Source organism: Monopterus albus, unplaced genomic scaffold, assembly GCF_001952655.1.
Source record: "Monopterus albus unplaced genomic scaffold, M_albus_1.0 scaffold25.1, whole genome shotgun sequence".
Taxonomy (NCBI): Eukaryota; Metazoa; Chordata; class Actinopteri; order Synbranchiformes; family Synbranchidae; genus Monopterus; species Monopterus albus.
In genome coordinates, this window is record NW_018127905.1 from 410,766 (window position 1) to 430,131 (window position 19,366).

Consider the following 19,366-nt stretch of genomic DNA (forward strand, 5'->3'; position numbering starts at 1 on the left):
CCCTTACTTCCGGTGTCCACCACCGGGTTCGGGGATTGCCACCACGACAGGCACCGGAGACCTTACGGCCACAGCTCCGAATGGCCGCATCGACAATGGAGGTGGAGAATATGGTCCACTTGGACTCGATATCTCCAACCTCCCCAGGATCTGGTCAAAGCTCTGCCGGAGGCGGGAGTTGAAGATCTCTCTGACAGGGGATTCTGCTAAACGTTCCCAACAGACCCTCACAATATGTTTGGGTCTGCCGAGTCTGTCCAGCTTCCTCCCCCGCCATCGGATCCAGCTCACCACCAGGTGGTGATCAGTTGACAGCTCCGCCCTCTCTTCACTCGAGTGTCCAAGACATACGGCTGGAGGTCAGATGAAACAACCACAAAGTCGATCATCGACCTCCGGCCTAGGGTGTCCTGGTTCCATGTGCACTGATGGACACCCTTATGCTTGAACATGGTGTTCATTATGGACAAACTGTGACTAGCACAGAAGTCCAATAACAAAACACCACTCGGGTTCAGATCGGGGGGGCCGTTCCTCCCAATCACGCCCCTCCAGGTGTCACTGTCGCTGCCCACGTGGGCGTTGAAGTCCCCCAGTAGAACAACAGAGTCCCCAGTCGGGGCCTTTTCCAGTGCCCCTCCCAGGGACTCCAAGAAGGCCGGGTACTCCACACTGCCATTCGGCCCGTAGGCACAAATGGCAGTGAGAGACCTATCCCCGACCCGAAGGCGCAGGGAAGCGACCCTCTCGTTCACCGGGGTAAACTCCAACACATGGCGTCTAAGCTGGGGAGCTATGAGCAAGCCCACACCAGCCCGCCGCCTCTCACCACTGGCAACTCCAGAGTAGTGGAGAGTCCAGCCTCTCTCAAGGAGTAAGGTTCCAGAGCCCAAGCTGTGCATGGAGGTGAGCCCGATTATCTCTAGCCGGTACCTCTCAACCTCCCACACAAGCTCGGGTTCCTTTCCCACCAGTGAGGGGACATTCCATGTCCCCAGGGCTAGTCTCGGTGTCCAGAGATCGGGTTGTCGGGGCCCTTGCCGTTGACTGCTGCCCAATCCACTGTGCACCAGCCTCTTACGGATCCTCCTGCAGGTGGTGGGCCCACAGGAGAAAAGATTCAACAATGAAAATAAATATTAGTTCCATCTTTATGTACTACATTCGAATGTCTCCGTTTGTGACAAAAGAATATAAAGAGCTAACTACACCTAAAATGTGAGATGAACTTAGCATGTTTGCACTGCTAATGAGAAATATGAGCAACACATCCATCCATGCATTACTTTGCTATAATTTTAGAATGGATAATACAGTTAGAATAATTTTAGTTTGCTCAAAATTCCTCCTACCAAACTCAAACCACAACCAGATTCTAGAAGTGTTTGCTTACATAAGTATTGTAAAATGTTTCTGCCTGAGCAATAGCTAGAAGTTCACATTTTGCCAGGTTAGTCCTTGTGAATGCAATAGCTAATGTTAGCCATTTCAATGTCCTTTTATACACCGTACATTTCAGAGCGTGTCAGGAGGTACAGGATGTGCATGATGAACAGCAGAACAACTCTAAATTGAGTAAATGCATTATGCAGGTCCATATAATTTGATTACTTCCCCCTTTGTGACTGATACAAGCTCAACATTTTGTAAATGAGATGTTGAGTCTATCCATGTTTTTTTAATTTTTGAGTAATTTATGATTAGTGCAATAATACTGTCACTTCAATAAACGGTTACAACTGTATTGTAAATCTACTGAGCTAGACTAAACTGATTTTTCCTTATATAACAGTGAGTAATCAAAATGGCTGCCACTGGCTCAGGAGTTGACAGAGCACTGATGTAGCTTCTAAAGCCACAGACCGAGTCCTGCAGTGTGTTGGTTTGGCTCACACTGAGCCCTGATGGGTCACAGACAGACCGTGGCCCAGGCCATCTCCTCCTCCTCCTCCTCCATATTCCCCATCTCTTCCACCAGGTCTCTCTCCTCTATTTATTGAACTTAACTCACCCACAGTAACTCATGACTTTTCTTTATAAAATATTCTACTCCGCAAATTGACTACATTTGACATTAAAATTGCATAAACAGTTTTAGCTATACTAAATATTGCTCTTCTTTCTTTTGCTCCCTGTCCTGTTCACGCCTTGCTCTTTTGCAGTCTCCACCCGGTTTGTTCTTTTACTCATCTATCCTGTTTTTCCTGCAGGCAACATCAATACAACTTAAAGGAATGGAGAGTGGAGGGAGGAAACAGAACAGAAGTTTTTTTTTTTCCTCTGCTTGGACAGAGGTTAGTGTGGAAATGTAATGAATGGTAATTTCAGGGCAAAACAAAGACAGCAAAAGAAGCTTTAAAAGAGAGTGAGAGCTGGAGGAAAATAGAAGACAGTAGCTGGGTTTCCATCAAAGTATAGTTATGAGAATTGTACTTAACTCCTGTTATTCTGCACACCATGCACATACTGGATGCTACGTGTACAGTTGTTTTTTTTATTAGACGTACAGTACAGTATGTGTGCTACATTTCCACTTAGCATGTGTTACCTTGGCAAAGGTAACTTCCACTGCTGTGGTGGCACCATTAATACTGAAAACAAGATTGGTCAAGAGTTTAAGGATGGAAAAATTACTACAAAGACAGGAGCAGAGGTAACAGATGATAATTTTAGAGACAGAGACTTCACTCCACCTCTCTCATTTAGTTTTCCGGGAAAACTTCGGCTGCGATTTCCAGACACACACTGGGGTCACAAGAGCAGGCCGAGGTTGTGGACTGGTTTTAATTACGAACTGAACTGTAAGGCTTCGTGCCTCCGGGTGTTTGTGTGAGTGTGAGGGAGGATGTTGAACAAGGTGTTGTGGCTTATTGTTATCATGAAAAGGCTTTGTGAGCCACAGCCACCTGCTTTCCATCACATACAATTGCTCTGGCATGAATGACACACACACATACTCCCTGTTATTCCACATGCTGGGTCTCATGCTTCTCATATCACTCCCACTCTGTCACTTACAGTACACACGCAATAGAGCTTTGATAGAGATGTTGCAGTAATTGCTGACTGTCAGGGTGATGCAAAGCTCAGTGTGAGACAGGAAAACATACTGAAGCCATGACTAGCCTTCCTACTGGTTTACAAGTGGCAGTAAAACACTTCTCACATGGCTTCCACATCCCACTATTTTATCAAATCTGGCACTCATGCAACTAGACATCATTTACTTGTGATGTTTTCTAAAGATATGTCATGCATAAATCACACCCTGAGTCATATGACCTACAAATGAGTTGCACTGCATTGCTCAACCCAGAATTTGTCAGCAATGCCTTGACAATAAGTAAATGTTATGTTGTTCACCTAACAGTTGTCAAAATTTTGGTAACCCAACAGCTTGGCTATGCCAGAATTGGAGAAAAGGAGACAAGACATAGACCTGGAAATAAAGTGGCACTGAGCTGGCTGGTAGATGAAGAAAGGTGCTCTGAGGTCACACATACAGTGGGTACGGAAAGTATTCAGACCCCCTTAAATTTTTCACTCTTTGTTATATTGCAGCCATATGCTAAAATCATTTAAGTTCATTTTTTTTCCTCATTAATGTACACACAGCACCCCATATTGACAGAAAATCACAGAATTTTTGACATTTTTGTAGATTTATTAAAAAAGAAAAACTTTTGGGAATGATGCAAACAACTGTACATACAAAGCACATACTGAATGTTTATCTTGATCATAATACAGTACAGTAGGGTATGGTTACATCCTACAAAACTAATGACTCGGTCTCAGGGGACATCTGAAACTGAGCATGAAGGATTATGGTGTTTCCTGGCAAAGTTTCTATAGAATTAAATACTGGCTGTGTTGACTGTGACTCGTCAGCTTTAGTAGGAGACAAGGTACAGTTATAGACCTTGGGGACAGGACAGAAGTCTTACCAGCCAGGGGTGAGGGATCTCAGGGAGGGGCATCTGAGGTGGGGCCGGCAGACCACTGTGGATCTCTGACTTGAATGAAGGCTCTGGTGAGAAGGAGGAAGTGACAGAAAATGTAGCTGCAATTAGGGGAAAAGCTACTTTGACACCCTTTTTTTGGCTTTTTGACATTAAAACTGTGTCCCAACATAGCAAACACAGTCTACTTTACCCACTGCTGATTAGGAATGCACACCTTTAACCAAAAATAAGAATTCTAACCGAATAGTTCTATCAGTTAGAAAAATGTTAGTTTACTGTAAGACTACACGGCTTGCATATCAACTCATGGGGGGCATGGTGGAATACTAATCAGACAGGCTTCCCCAGGCTGGCCACTATCTTTGCATTCCTGGGCTGGGACATCGGTACCATTGGACTGAGTATTCCCCACCGTGGGTCTCACAGTAAACAGACTAACCCCACAGCATTTTGCTAGTTGAAAAATACAGTAGGCTATAAATTTCTGTTTTGTTAACCTCTTGGGGGGGGTTTGATTATTAAGCCAAGAACAGAGGAGGAGGCTTTCATTACAGCTCTCTCTGCGCTGGAAATTTCAATGTGTGTTTCCATGAAAATCTCAGTGCTCAAAGTGGGCCGGCACGCACAGGTATACAGTACCAGCACTTCTGCATTTTACTCTTTAGTGTACCGGTCTTGTGGCAAAATCTGTTCCCCAAACAAGTCTGTGCAGATTCTCAGTCATCCAGGTCATAGTAAACTGAAAAAACCTTAGAAAAAATCAACTGGAAAATAAAAATCTAAGTCCAGTTGATTTTTTCTAAGGTTTTTTCAGTTCCACAAACAAGATGCATTTCTTCTGTTAAAACTGGGTTTCCAGTAGCACCCCCTCTGTGGTTATGGTTAGGGGAAACATCTCAACGGGGGAATAGATCTTGACACAACACTGGCACTTCTCATGATATGATAACCATCTCAGAAAATATGGTTTCACGGTATTACACAATTACTACTTTCAGTTACAAGGACCCTCAAATGAAAACAGAGGGGGGGTTTTTTGCAAGTGACTGTGACAATCGATTGAGCTGGACTGGAGTGCTAGATTAACCCTAAAGAATAAACAGAGGTGTAAAGAGGATGTACCTTCACTTATGCACACACACACAGACACATTTGTGTGAGCTGGTAAAGTTTGTGTGTGTGTGTGTTTCTGGGGTCAGATCAGAATCAGTGCGAGTCCTTTTATAAGTCAGAGGTTAGCGAATGAACAATGTGGAAAAATTATTCTCAAAAGTGTTTGTTTTGTTATATCCAAAGTAATCTCACACTGCTGGCTTTAATTTCTTTTTGGTGGGTGAAGTTTTCTGAAATCAGCCTCCTTCTCTGCCATCTCTGCCATTCATGTGTGCGTGTGGAGTCTGACAGGCCGTCAGGGAAGAAAGGTGTGCAAGCATTGTGTTTTTTTCTTCAATACTGGTAATATCTGAATGCAACAGTATGTATGAAAACTGTCACTTTTCATACCATGGTATACCATGAAACCGGTTCACCTCTGCAACCCTAGCTGCCAGCACACTTTTCTGCCCTCTCCATAGGTTTTGAGATGCGCTGTATCTCACCTGGACAGCGGACAACAGCAGGGGGCGGTGACAAAGAGCTCCACCAAAAGAGACTTTTACTCCCCCAGAAGCAACAAAAATTAAAGTATAGATGGTCCCAAATAATTAATAACCATATTCAGTTTAGTTATATCAATTCCAATCATACACTTCTCCTTCCAGGGCACAGAAGTCGTGGTTCTCAGGTTTACCTGCACAATTAAGGTCTGTGCAGTACCTGCAGTTTTCAGAGAAATATAGGCTATGAGTGTTCCATTTTACTTTAAACTGTGTACTTTAAAAGGAGGTAACATTCATGGTCGGCATCTAATATGACAGCCCTGAAGTAACATGAGCTGCCTCGGGTCAACAGCACACAGAAGCTATTCTACTAGGCTGTTTTACTCCGTTCACAGTAATATTCTGTTCAGGTTCATGTGCTGTTGGTGTTTATGCCATGTTTGCACATGTAAAAATAAACTTATGGAAATAAAGTAATAATTGTTAATACTATTTGTAAAGGGTCACAGACACTTATCCAATCTAAATAGCCAAGCATTTGAATCTTGTTGATAATGATCAATTAATGAGTGTCAACTATCAGTCAGAAATAAAAAAAAAAAATGAGAATGTGCTTCCCTAGTGCTGGTTAAATGTCACCAGAACTGATTAAAGTTGCAGAGAGTTAGCAAAAGCAAAAGTATCAGAACATTCAGATATAAGCTGGTACTTCCACCATGTCCAAATTCCACTAACTTGTGGCCTTAAAGCGAAGCAAAATGTTTTGGAAGAGTTTAAGTGTATTGTGGCTCATCATCTCACCTTTATCAGACAGGACTCTGTGGAGGATGTTGGAGAGGTGCATCTTCTTCTCTCGGACCCCAGCACTCAGATACTCCCTGTCCAGCAGGTCCAGGAACAGACGAAGCTCACACACTAGCTCCTCCATCGCTGCAGAATAAAGACACAAGTTGTTACAATCGGGTCAGTTTTCTTTTAGACACTACTGCTGTTCATCACACAAACACAACTTCATCCCATAACTCAAGGGGACAGTTAAATTCCAATGGTGACAGACCATGGTTAGACGGCCACTGTTTCCATTGTTCACAGTCCACCACCAGAAACACTAATGGACTGTGTTTGGACATGAAGAACATCACTGTAGCGTGTGCCATCACCCTATTTAGTACAAAATAAACTACCAGACTATGCACCACAACATCATACACTGTTTACAAACTGTGATCACTCTGCACAATATTTAATGCCATTTATTCCCCAGAATGGAACATCACATCATGTGATGCACAGGACCTTAATTCAGATTCTGGCTTTAGAACAGTGGAACTATGTTCACAGTAGGATACATACAGCGCTGCTTGTGGTCTTTTTATCAGTCTTATATATTGACAAAATGAAAACTGTACACCTCCATCACCAGCCTTGTTCTTTAACAACCAGTACAAGAACCAGCAGCTAAAATACCCTGAAAGCCATCAAACCCCTTACACAAATAAACTACACACAGACCCAGGTAACAGCATTAACTGCTCATCATTCAATCTGTACAGTATGTTTTAGTTAAAACACACTGCTTATAACTCAAAATTACACAGACATTGAACAAAAGCAATGACAGTTATATAACCCATAAATGAGCAGCCAGAAAAGAGATGGAAAATCTGAGCTTTCAATCAATCATCAAACCAAACAGCAATTCAGTGCAGCACAAAGCCCCAGCAGGCTGGAACAGACTTGGCAACCCACCTGACGGACATATCGCAGCAGAGTTATAGCTGCTGGTGGAGAATACACTGCCTCCTCACTCAGAGCAAAACAATAGGAAGAAAACCAAACACAGTACAGTGCTAGAAGCTGAGGTATGCGTGTGCAGTATTTAACTGTGTGTTCATGCCTGTACAGCCTCACACACTCATATCTGAGAGCTTGTTGTGATATGGATGGAATCAGACTGGATTCATAAGCGTGACTTGTAGCTACCACACTCTGGATAGACATTCAGAAAACACACAAGTCTCAAAGGCTGAGGGTCCGGGCCTGTTTTGACACAGCTCAAGCTTGTTTTAAACATACGATTGTACTGAAGTGACAATATCACACTGGAAAACAGAGGCACATTGAACGGGGGCAAATAGACTTAATGATGACACTTCATTTTGACTCATTTACCCTCTATGTAATAAAGAAGAACTGACATTGAGAATTTCTTTTCTGTACCCAGCGTCACACTGAGGTTACGTGGACCCTGAAGAGGTGGAGGGTCAGTGCCTCACTAAGGTCACCTTGACTGTAGCTATTGAGGAAGGTTAAAAACGTGTCCTTGCTGGTTCCTTTTGTTGTTCTGGTATTTGACTGCACCCTGAAAGTTCCTACAGAAAGGTCATACTTAGTGCTTTGATCGAGGATACTTCAGCAAGGGGATGTTCACTAGGCGCCAACTAAGGCCAAATGTTTAGCTGTAACAGAAATAACTCTAGGTGACATTTTTTTAAGCCCTGATTGTGCGTCAGGTTTATATATTTCATACTTCTATAGAATCTCAACTATTCTGCCATATTTGGATCAGCGAGCACACCTGTGGTGTCAAACAAGCAATCAAGGAAACCAAATAAGTGATATGAAGAAGAAGAAATTCATTCAATTCCAACTAAAACACAAAACTTAGGATGGGTCACAGTCTGTCACGTGAAACTTTATCTGATATTTTTGTTTCAGTGGCAGCAGTGCAGGCTAATGCCACAGACTTATACAACTACCTAAAACCACTGCAAGAGAATACAGTATGATGATGAGTTCAAGGCCATGAAAACTAGCAGGAAGTCTAGACTAAACAAACATCCAAACTGGGAGCCATACACAGTACATCACCATGCCTCTCAAGCTGTCACAGAAGCATGGAAATCTGACCCTGGGGTATGCAGTAAAGATGTTGCTCTGATAAGTTTTGAAGTCATGACGCTCTTTAAATCAAGAACTGTGCAATCTTAATATATGCTCATAAATTGAGCAAAGTCCCACAAAAGATGAAGCCCTCAGCCACAAGTTAGCTGTGATATGTTTATGTTCTTTACATAATCATATTAAACTGGCTTACTTAACATTTGGACTAGAAGCACAGAAGGCCTACTGATTTGACCCAAGTGCTAAATGCCCCAGCAGTCTAAAACTAACCAGCCTTCCACCCGCTTTTACATGCTGGACTTGGGTTAGGGATTACAATGTACCCATAAAGCTTTTTAGAAAAGAATGGATGTTCTCACTGTGTTATGCCAGATTTCTACAATGATGCAACAAATCTCTTATATGTTATTCAAAACATGCCATAATACCAGATCTGATCATAAGTCACTCTGTCTATCACACAGGTATCTGTGATGAACCTATAACAGGTGAGACAGCTGGCAAGTGATGGAGGAGATTCATCAGAGTGTCTCAGTCTTATGACAATGAATTCTCCCGTAGACATTTATATAGGTTTGGATTGCGACCATAATTCTCTTCTTCATAGCTGCAGGAGAGGTTTGGTTATTGGACAGCTGGATACACAGCCACTTTCACACATTCCTCCCTTAATCTGATTATCCTACAGAAGAGAGAGGGCAGTATGGAGGGTTGGTGTTAGAGTCCAATAAGGAGAAAAAAGAAAAAGGGAGTAAAAGGTAACGCAGCCAGGAGAAAGTTTCATATATATAAATATGACCACATGAGGCTTGCACAAGCCCCAACCTCAACCTCAGTCGACACCGGTGGAATGAACTGGAACACTGCCTGTAATCCAGGCCTTCTCACCCGACATCAGTGCTGGATCTCACTAATGTTCTTATGACTGAATGGGAAGTAAAAGCAGAGGTCAAATTTGTATGTGTTGCTAACAATCTGTGTTTGCACAGGACAACTGTGCGCATGTACAGTACATCAACAATATGTAGAGTAGCTTGTTTTCTTTTCTACATAAGTTCAGCTAACCTGGCGATCCGGTTTTCACCATATTCCCAGAGTAATTTTCCAAGTAAAAATGGCAAATATGTATTGGGTTATACTTAGAAAATGCAAGGATTTTCTGCTATTCTTTGTCATATCATCTTATAGTAGTAATTCAGCTTACTTGAATTTTGGACTGTTGGCCAGGTTATTAAGCAAAAGTCTTAGGCCACCATTAGAATTCTTGTTTAAGCAATGTTATGATAACTCAACATTTTTATTTACTATAAAACAACTAGAAAATATATTAAACAGTATTACAAAGCACAAAAATCATTTGCTTCTAGAAATGCTGTGGTTTTTTAAAAGGTGTATGTATATCCTGTATTTTCTGGTTATATTTTAATAAAGAAATAAATCTAAACCTAATGGTGGCTTAAGACTTTTGCACAGTACTGTACATTTATCATACACTACTGTCTCTAATAACAGAGTAACACCTCCTCTAGGACTTGAAGCATCTTTAAGCCTCACTGGTCAGATGGGCGTTTCATAAATCATGGCCACCATTCTATCGGTCTCTAGAGGAAAGCAAATCAGCAAAACAGAAAAGCACTGATATCCTTAAGTGCAACTCTACAGAGTCAGATCACTTTCACCATGCCTGTTTTTGTATTACAGCAAAAACAGCCAAGCATTCTTTATTGCACCATTTAGTGTTTCACAGAGCACTGTGCAACCTGTGCAGTACTTCACCTCCACTGGTGGGGCCGACATGCTAAACCTGTGTGTGTGTCGTTTAAAAAAAACCTAAAGCCAGGTCTCCAGATCACCAAAGATTTCAAAGTAAGAAGAAGTGGCATGGAGAGAGAAGGACCACCCTCAAACAAGGCCTGAGGGTGAGCAGAAAAATACCTTATCGTGCAAACACAACACCCACACCCTTTCTTCTAAAACTTACTTCTTTCTTTTTCCCACTGTCTATCATTCAGCTCCTTCACTTCCATTTTCTCCTTGGTCTGTCTTTCACTCCAACTTCACTTTCTCTCCATCCAACTCTCCACCATATCTCCACATAATTCTGGTATTCCTATACATACAAACGTGTATGTACTTTTGCATTTTCTGTACATTTTAGACACCAAGAACACATTTTCTTGTACATGTATACAAAACACATTTATTCTGTTTTCAGATCTTTGCTAACATGCGTACTATATACTATCAATTCTATTTACATGAAATGTATTCTGAGCAGTGTGGTTTACTTCTAACCACATCTTCTGTGTCAGCACTAAGCCTGCATGACAAATGATGTACAAAAACAAACCCATTAAAAGCATCTAAACAGGTCAGAGGGATGTTTCACTGCAAGGTATTCTCACTCTGAACAAAGCGGGTTTTCCTGGGTGAGGTGTGTTTGTGGCTTTGTGCCAGGCAGCTGGGTCACGTTTGGGTCTCATAGAGAACTTAAGACCCTGCAGCTCCATTTTTTGTTGTCAGTGCAAAAATCCTTAGTCAGGTTAGAGGGAGGAGGCCTTTCTGCCCTCTTCCCAGAACACAGCTGACACTATCCCACTCTCTGTGTGTTTCAGGTTTCTTGTTACCAGCAGCGTCTTTAACACTTCAAGGCTGTTGTTTAAGCCTGGGCATTTAACAATTTTCAGGTTGGGATCTGCCTCCATACACACATATGCATAGACTAACCTGCATTCATAAACTGAACATCAAATATCACACATCATTAAAATGTATCCAGTTTCTCTCTCTGACTTCAGAGTGAGATTTCCCTTGAAAAAATGTGTCCTGCCCACTCTTACTGCAAACCATCAAAATAAAGCCGCCCCGCTCCTAAATAATCATGGGCTTTTAGTCAGTTGACTTCGATAAGTGAGGTCAGGTCTCTGGGTTTTATCTGGGATTAAAAGCTCATGATGCCAGAAATGAACTGGGATCAACATTCTTCTGGCAGCATGAGAAAATCTTATCATTTGTCCAATGCCGTTTGGCTTGTTAAGTATCCCGCTTTTTTCAAAATATTGGGATTTTTTTATATATATATTCAACAAATAATCAACACTGTTGTTTCCCAGGGTATAATGTTATGCAAAGTTTACATTCCAGGCTGAATTGTCAGCACACTTCCTGGTTATAATATTTTGGACTATTTTTCTTGTCTGATGTAAAACTACTAACACATGACATTTATATTTTTATACATACAGTGTGTGCAAACATTTGAACAGGAATAATAAAATCCCTACACCACTAACCAGGGAATCATCAGCATGCATAATAAAAAATGTAAATGCTGCCAAATACAGGTGCATACAACGGCAGATGCTTCAAATAACACTGATTTAATGTTCATCAAGGGACAATGTCCATTTTCCTTTAGAAACCTTAGTCTAAAAAGCTCTTGCCTTATGATCATCAAGTTAAACATCTTATTCTGATTCAAAAGCAGCTGATTGTTGTCTCTTCATGGATGCCTACAGTGCAATTGGAAACGAGCATGTGCTACCTGAGGTTTCTGAGTGCAAATTGTACAAAAAAATGCCAAATGATAAACAGTACAGCACACCTGACTGACATGATGGCAACAACATACTTTGTTTTCACAACTGTACCTGTGAGGGAAACCCTGGAGGCAGCTGTACAGTCAAAGTATCATGGTGCTTATATCTCATCAACACTGACTCTCTCCTAACCTTGCAAACTGCCATAGAACATGTCTACTACCAACATCATAAGTAGCCCTGCTCATACCATGGCAAACCATAGGCCTAGCTGAGGCATGACATGACACTGCCATAAGCATAAATGAACTGGTAACGGTGCAGAATACTTAAAAAGGCCAAAAGCCAACAACAAAATCAAGTTTGGCTGGGACAACAAACACATGATCTCACCCTGGGCTTGCAACATTTTCCTCAAAAAACTGAGCTTTGGTACTCAACCAAACAACCTGTTCAGGTGGCTATTTTGGGAATATAATTAAAGGGAATCATTTGGTAAAGTAAAGCTACAGCACATATTTAACTCCGCATCTAAAGACACATCAGCAAATGGTCTATTGTCTGTATCTCACATTATGCCAGTTCTCATGAAATGATTTGGGGACAACTACTGTTTCCAGCTGTGCATTCCTGGAGGTCCAGGTACCAGTACTTCATCCATTTCTAGGTAGCAGCCCCTGGCATGCTTCTCTGTCGCAGGTGATAAATCCCTCCCCCACCCTTTAAAGGACTGTGGATGTAGCCAGTGGATGCATGAAAAGCCTGAAGCACTTAATGAGCTAACTTTCAACCAGCCAATCATCCTTGGTGAGCACTGTGGTTCTGGGAAACTTAATGGCACTGTGGGCTGAGCGTTACAGTAAAGCAGTGGTTGTTCTTAACTGAGGTTGGTTTATGGTCTGGCATCATCGCAATTGCTGCCTCCAATAAGCCACCAAAAAACACTTTGGGGTATCGCTGCAAGGCATTCATCTGGCTAATCTACACATGATTAAAATAGGATCCCCTACATACAGAAGACCGACTGAAAAGGGGCAGAATATTTTTCAAACAATAAGGTAAAGTTGTACACATTACTATCATTTTAACCCCAAAAAGGATGATCTTTGGTGTATGAGGTTTCTGGTCTATACTACTGCCTTATTCTTCTTCTCACCAAAGCTAATAAACACAAACCGGGAAAACCCTCTTAAGATTAAAGAGCCCTCACTACTAGGCAAAGCAAAATCAAGTATATATTCCACCAAAAATCAAAGTCAATTAAGGGATTATGCTTGCAGTAATACTGTTTTCTAAGCTGAATGTCTTTGGGTTTTGGACTGTTGATGGGACAATAAGAAATATGAAAACCTCATCCTGATTGAACAGAACAGACTTGGTAACGTTTCATCAATTAAAAGCTAATAAATAATATGCTAATTACATGTTCATGAAATCAATCCATCCATGCATTTCAAGACTGAATGACACTCTTTAATAAGTAGATGTATTTTGATGTCATGTTTCTAAAATTGCTCAATATACACTTGGGGAATGTTTTTTTTCCTGATATATTTAGTTATAATGAAAAACATCATTTCCAGCTGATACAAACAAATTATTCCCATTTTTTTAAACATTTTAAATATTCATTTGACAGTTGAATGAAAACTACTTTCTACTGCTTAGAGAGTTGTGATGAGAACTGCTCCTCATTTGAACTTTCATATTGACCAAAGCATCTAATGCACTTCTTTCCTTAATTTCAAAACTTTTTTGTTAAAGCTTGTGGTTACAAAAACAAATCTTAAACATCTTACACTATAAAAGGAGAAGTCTAATATACTGGTACACTGGTGTGCACTGCTGGTGAAAAGCTGTAAAGCCATGCAATATTACCAGTCATAGATGTTTCATAAAGACTTTGTAAAACCTTGACTTGGACGGACACAAAGAAAAGGGAGAGTTACGAACAGATCAGAGGATGGGTGATGCTACATTAGTTTATGATGAAAGACAAGCTGTCTCGCTCACCCCATTTCTCAGGTCTGTAATTATGAGGTTTGTGTGCTTGCTTCGTTCCACTGGACATGCCAAGCAAACATTACAAAGCAGGGTTGATCGCTATTGAACGATACAGGTGGTTTACCATGCAAGCAGATGTTTCCCCAAACCACAAATACACATCTACAAAGCCCTGATCTGAAGAAAAGGGAAAGAAGCAAGGATTAGAGATGGGGGGATAGGACAGTGGTGACAGAGGTTTACAGAAGATATAAGGGGTGGGAGAAAAGGACTAAAGACAGATTGTGTTTGGGGAGAGTGATGATGCGCCATTTGGTATCTCCTTAAAAATTATAATTAGAGGGTGCCCAACTAAAAGCCACAAGCAAAGGAAAGGGAGATGGAGTAAAGGGTCGGAGGGGAACTCAGAAGCTCCATCTTTGGGATGCTAACATCTGGTGGGAATAGTGGCCTGTGGTTTCCTTGATTGGACTGAGAATAGTAGCTGCCTGGGTGTGAAAAGTGGGTGTCACATTGTACAGAACATTTTATTTAGTAAGGTTATGGAAGTTACAAGCCTATTGAGTCATAATGGGATTATTCATAACAATCCAACCAAGTTGTTAATGGAATCATTATATGCTGTGGATGCATGGATCTGATCTGGTATCAGGGCGGACAGTGACTTTAAGGTAGTGTCCAAAAATAGTGAAATGTTTCTAGATTTTCTGGGTCTTATTAACTCACCAACAATTTGGAACACTAAAGAGAAGAACACACTTGGCAATCACATAGTAAACAGGTTAAATTAACTGATATTTTGTAGAAGAATAGATGAAAGACTTACAAATAAAAACTATATAGTGAAATGTTTCTAGATTTTCTGGGTCTTATTAACTCACCAACAATTTGGAACACTAAAGAGAAGAACACACTTGGCAATCACATAGTAAACAGGTTAAATTAACTGATATTTTGTAGAAGAATAGATGAAAGACTTACAAATAAATATTATATTTTAATTATATAATATAACTATAAATAATCCAAGTCAATTACAGATTCTATGATGATTTTATTGCTGTAGTTTGTGAAGAAAAACCTGGCAGAGAAAGAGCTATTCAGATGTTAATCCACAACTATCACGGCAAAGTAGCTTTTGGATTTTTCTGATTTTACCTTCTTTTCTCTGTATGTATCTTATTCATATAAAGTAAGTCAGCAATTGTCTACTGCCACCTTGGTGTTTAAATGCAGGGGTGGGACAAGATCTTGTGCCAAGAGATCTTGAGATATTAAAATGTGTTATTTCTTGTTAAGGCAAAAGCTGTCTTGTGGTATCAGTATATAACAGAACCAGATCAGCAGCCACTACGATGGAGTGTGACAGTACATTCACGAGATCAGCAAAAACCTAAGTCCCTGCTGTGTTTTAACACATAGGGCTGTGTTGTTCGGGGGGTAAGGGGATGCAGGGGGAGCCTTGTAGGTGTGTACAACATGGCCACTTGTGACCATGCTGTATACATTTCGCTCACATTTCCAGCCCGTGAGTTTCCATTGTGTTGGTTAACAATGGTGCTAACACAGCTTATTCAACCTTAGCATCAATTCTACCACCAGTGGGTTGGCACTGATACGTAAATAAAAAACACAGTTTACCACCCAGCACTAACATGGCGTCATAATGATGCTTTAACTGTAGCAACATTAGCAACTGTACTTTAAATGTTTGTGCTAACAAGGCAACAAGAGCCATCTTACTGCGAGCTTCCACATACTGATTGTCCCTCATATGTCATAGGTCAATGCCGGATGATGTCACCGTCCAGTGCGATGAGGGTGAAAATAGCATAGAACAGGTAAACAGGTTCACCCTTCACTACATTCTGACGCAAGCAGCATCTTTTCGTTAGATCTATCCACAACCTTTATATACACAAGTCAGAACACAGCATTACAAAGTCACACGAAGGCCTGGGGAAATTAGAAATACAATCACAGTATGTGCTCACAAATGTGTCTATTTGTCCAAATCTTTGCCTTTGTTGTTGTTTACTGGAGAATCTCCTTAATCTACCAGACTTAGCATTGAAGTCCCACACACACTGCATCCCCACTGTTACATTAGCTATCAGCCAATCATACCCCCGCCACCACCAAGCTAACTGACTCATCCTACAATAAGCCCATTAAAGATGTCTGGTGAGGCTCATCTGAAATGATCCTCTCCTAATGGATCCAAATTACCACGGTAACCCTCAATGCCAAGACTAAACAGATCTATTTCAACTGTTTTACATTCTGAGGCAGAAGTCCAATAGTAAATGCTTGATGATGTTAAATCAGTAGGTGAGTTGCCAGTTGTTTTTAAGCCATATGAAACTGTGCTATTTGGCATACATTAGGGTCTGAATAGTGCTCAAGCTTGGCCCGAGATCCCCATCCTTCTCCTTGTGTTTATCCAGATGGAAATTGACACAGGAGTAAAGTCAGGAGAGCTATGATTAGTGAGCCCAAAATTAAAGTCCCTGTTCCTGCATGCCAGCTTACTGACAGGCTGGCTTTGGAGGGAAGGACAGAGAGATTACAGACTCATTTCTCCTGATCTCTCCTCTCCTGGGATCAGTCTTCCCCTTCCACCAAATAGGAGGGGCTCCCATGTCTGACAGATGAAAGCTTTTAAACTTCAGTCATCACTGGGGCAAATGTGAGTTCTGAACAAGACAGAAAAAGAAAACAACCCCCAACTTTAAAAGAGAATCAAATGGGCCAAGAACGGTGACAGCATGTATCCATTCCCCCCTCCCACATCATACACACCCCATTTAATCGCTAGCTGACTGAGGGTTTCCCTAAGTAAAGCTGCAATATGAAGTGGCAATAAACACGGACACTTGTGCATTTTCACACCAAAATGTGGATCCCTGTAAGTGGGAGAGCTCTTGAGCAAGGACTTGCTGAAAGAGATCCTTGACTTGACAGAGTAAGTTGCTGTGTCCCCTAAATCCACCACCAGCTCAAGTCAACATGGAGAGACAAGCAAGTCAGTGTCCAACAAAGACCAGTACATAAACTGGAGGACTTCTCAGGACTCAGGCCTCTCAGGGCTACCTGATACCCTGCATCACAAAGTCAAGGTGCAGTATAATAGAGTGGATCTGTATGGGGAACCGAGACTGACCAACTGCAATCTACATTCTCCATCATGTCCTTCTGAACTTCGTTGTGCCACATTCTGGTATGGCTGCACCTCTGATCACATACAAAAAGATTCCGTTCTACATATACACTGTAAATTTGATTAATACTACTTTGATTTTAAATGAAACACCTGCAGTCTGAAATGACATTTGGACTCCATCAAACCATATTACAGTTATCATTAGATAACAATAGCGTCCCATAAATGCTTCCGTTCACAGGCACATACTATACGAGGTATTTTTGGGCATGGAAATGGTTAAAGGGGAAACTATGTTGGGATTATCTGTTTCAAAGTTAAAACACTGGCCTGTACAGTAATATGCATTGAGTACAAACTACCACCCCCCAAAAAACCTAAACATACTGTACCTCCTATATACTTACTGGATTTGCCACCTATTACATAGCTGTACAAGTCATATTGGTTGTCTTAAAACTCACATTGGTTAAACCCTCACCCAAATCAAAAACATGATCCGCTACATCTTGTACCACTGAGATGTGATTATAACCCCTCTACACAATGGATGTCTGTCAGAACTTCACCAAATGCTTGCCAGAGAAGCACAGGCGGGCTACCTGATACCCTGCAGCTGCCGGCAGTGGTCCTGTTGTTGCAGGACTCAATTCACTGCTACACACAGGAGACTTCAGAAATATAGGGCACTTGTGTTGTCATTCCAGGATCATGTTATCAAACCTATGGCTGCAGAGTGGAGCTACCCCAGTGTTGACCTGGACTGTGTAATACACTGTAGGGTTCCAATAGCCGGTGCTATTTTGGATCCAGTTCCAAATTGGTGAAACATCTGGGTTCATGAAGCATCATAGCCAAAAGAATCCCTTATCAAACCTGTCATTAACATACAATGTTTAGTTTACACTCTTTGGCCTCTCTGACAATACAAACATCACCAAAGGGAAAAACACAAACTAGTGATAATGTTATCAACACTCTTGTAATGCATGTTGTGATATGTACAATGTGTTGGGATAAAATGCTGTCAAAACTAACACAGCAAACCCACTTAACTGCTTTGATTTAAAAAAAAAAAAAACAACTTCAAAAAGTGATAAATGCAGGTCATTACTCTCTGAAGAAGGTGAAATAAAAATAGTGTCCAGCATGTTAAAATCAGACACAGTGTTATTTCTGATAAGTTGAGAAGGATGAGTGCTCAGTCTCAGCCAACCAGTGTTGGTGTCTCCAGTCTGATTCTGTGACTTGTACAGTAGCAGTGCAACAACCAGTTCACAGCAAAATATCAGCTATTTAAGTAATGCTTTCAATGCCTTTTAGCTGTAGAGGTGGCTTGACCAAGTGAAAGAAAACTAAAGGCCCTAACCAATGGTAATATGCACAGATTTCATCAGTGCTCACCATCTCGTTTTATCTCATCACCATTTAACTGAGTCTCGAAAACCAAAAGGGTTTACCTTTTTCCTTACTCTTAGAAAGTCAGAGTTTGTGTAATATGGGCTTAGATTGGACAAACCCCTGCAGATACAGTAAGGGTGTATTCAAATCAAATCAAATTTTATTTTATTATTACACAACAAAAGTCATCTCAGGACACTTTACAAAGTAAGGTCTAGACTTTACTGTTATCAATATTATTACATAGGGAAAACCCAACAAATCCCCCTTGAGCAACCACTTGGCGACAGTGGGGAGGAAAAACTCCCTTTAACGGAAGAAACCTCCGACAGACCCCAGCTCTTGGTGGGCGGCCTTCTGCCTCGACCGGTTGGGGTGAGTGGATAGAGGAGAGACAAAAGAAGGAAAGCAACAAGACACAACAATCAAACACTGATCAGGTCGATGTGGCTGGTGACTGCTCGTCAGAGACGTAGAGCTCCAGGGCCAGGGCAACCTGCAGAAAGGTACAGGGAGAGAGAGAGGACACACTACGGGAGAGAGGAGACACAAAATTAGTAATGTGTAATGGTGGCATATAGAAGCATAGGGAGAGAGAGGAGAGGAGAGCAGAGCAGAGCAGGAGGGGAGGGGAAAGAAACTCAGAGCATCATGGGGCCCCCCAGCAGCCTAGGCCTATAGCAGCATAACTAAGGGAAGGCTCAGGGTCACCTGATCCAGCCCTAACTATAAGCTTTATCAAAAAGGAACGTCTTAAGTCTAATCTTAAAGGTAGAGAGGGTGTCCACCTCC

At 41.4% G+C, this 19,366-nt stretch overlaps 1 protein-coding gene across 5 annotated transcripts in view; it reads right to left on the bottom strand.

Annotated features, from left to right (window-relative positions):
* The window catches only part of afap1 (actin filament associated protein 1), a 105,135-nt gene that overhangs the window by 41,290 nt on the left and 44,479 nt on the right, over positions 1–19,366 (bottom strand). For all 5 annotated transcript variants that reach the window (XM_020594870.1, XM_020594874.1, XM_020594872.1 and 2 more), the window contains exons 2-3: positions 6,365–6,493; positions 3,948–4,030 (exon numbers count right to left, since the gene is read on the bottom strand). In XM_020594870.1, coding sequence (XP_020450526.1) covers positions 3,948–4,030; positions 6,365–6,493 — 212 coding nt within the window. The remainder of the gene's footprint in view (positions 1–3,947; positions 4,031–6,364; positions 6,494–19,366) is intronic.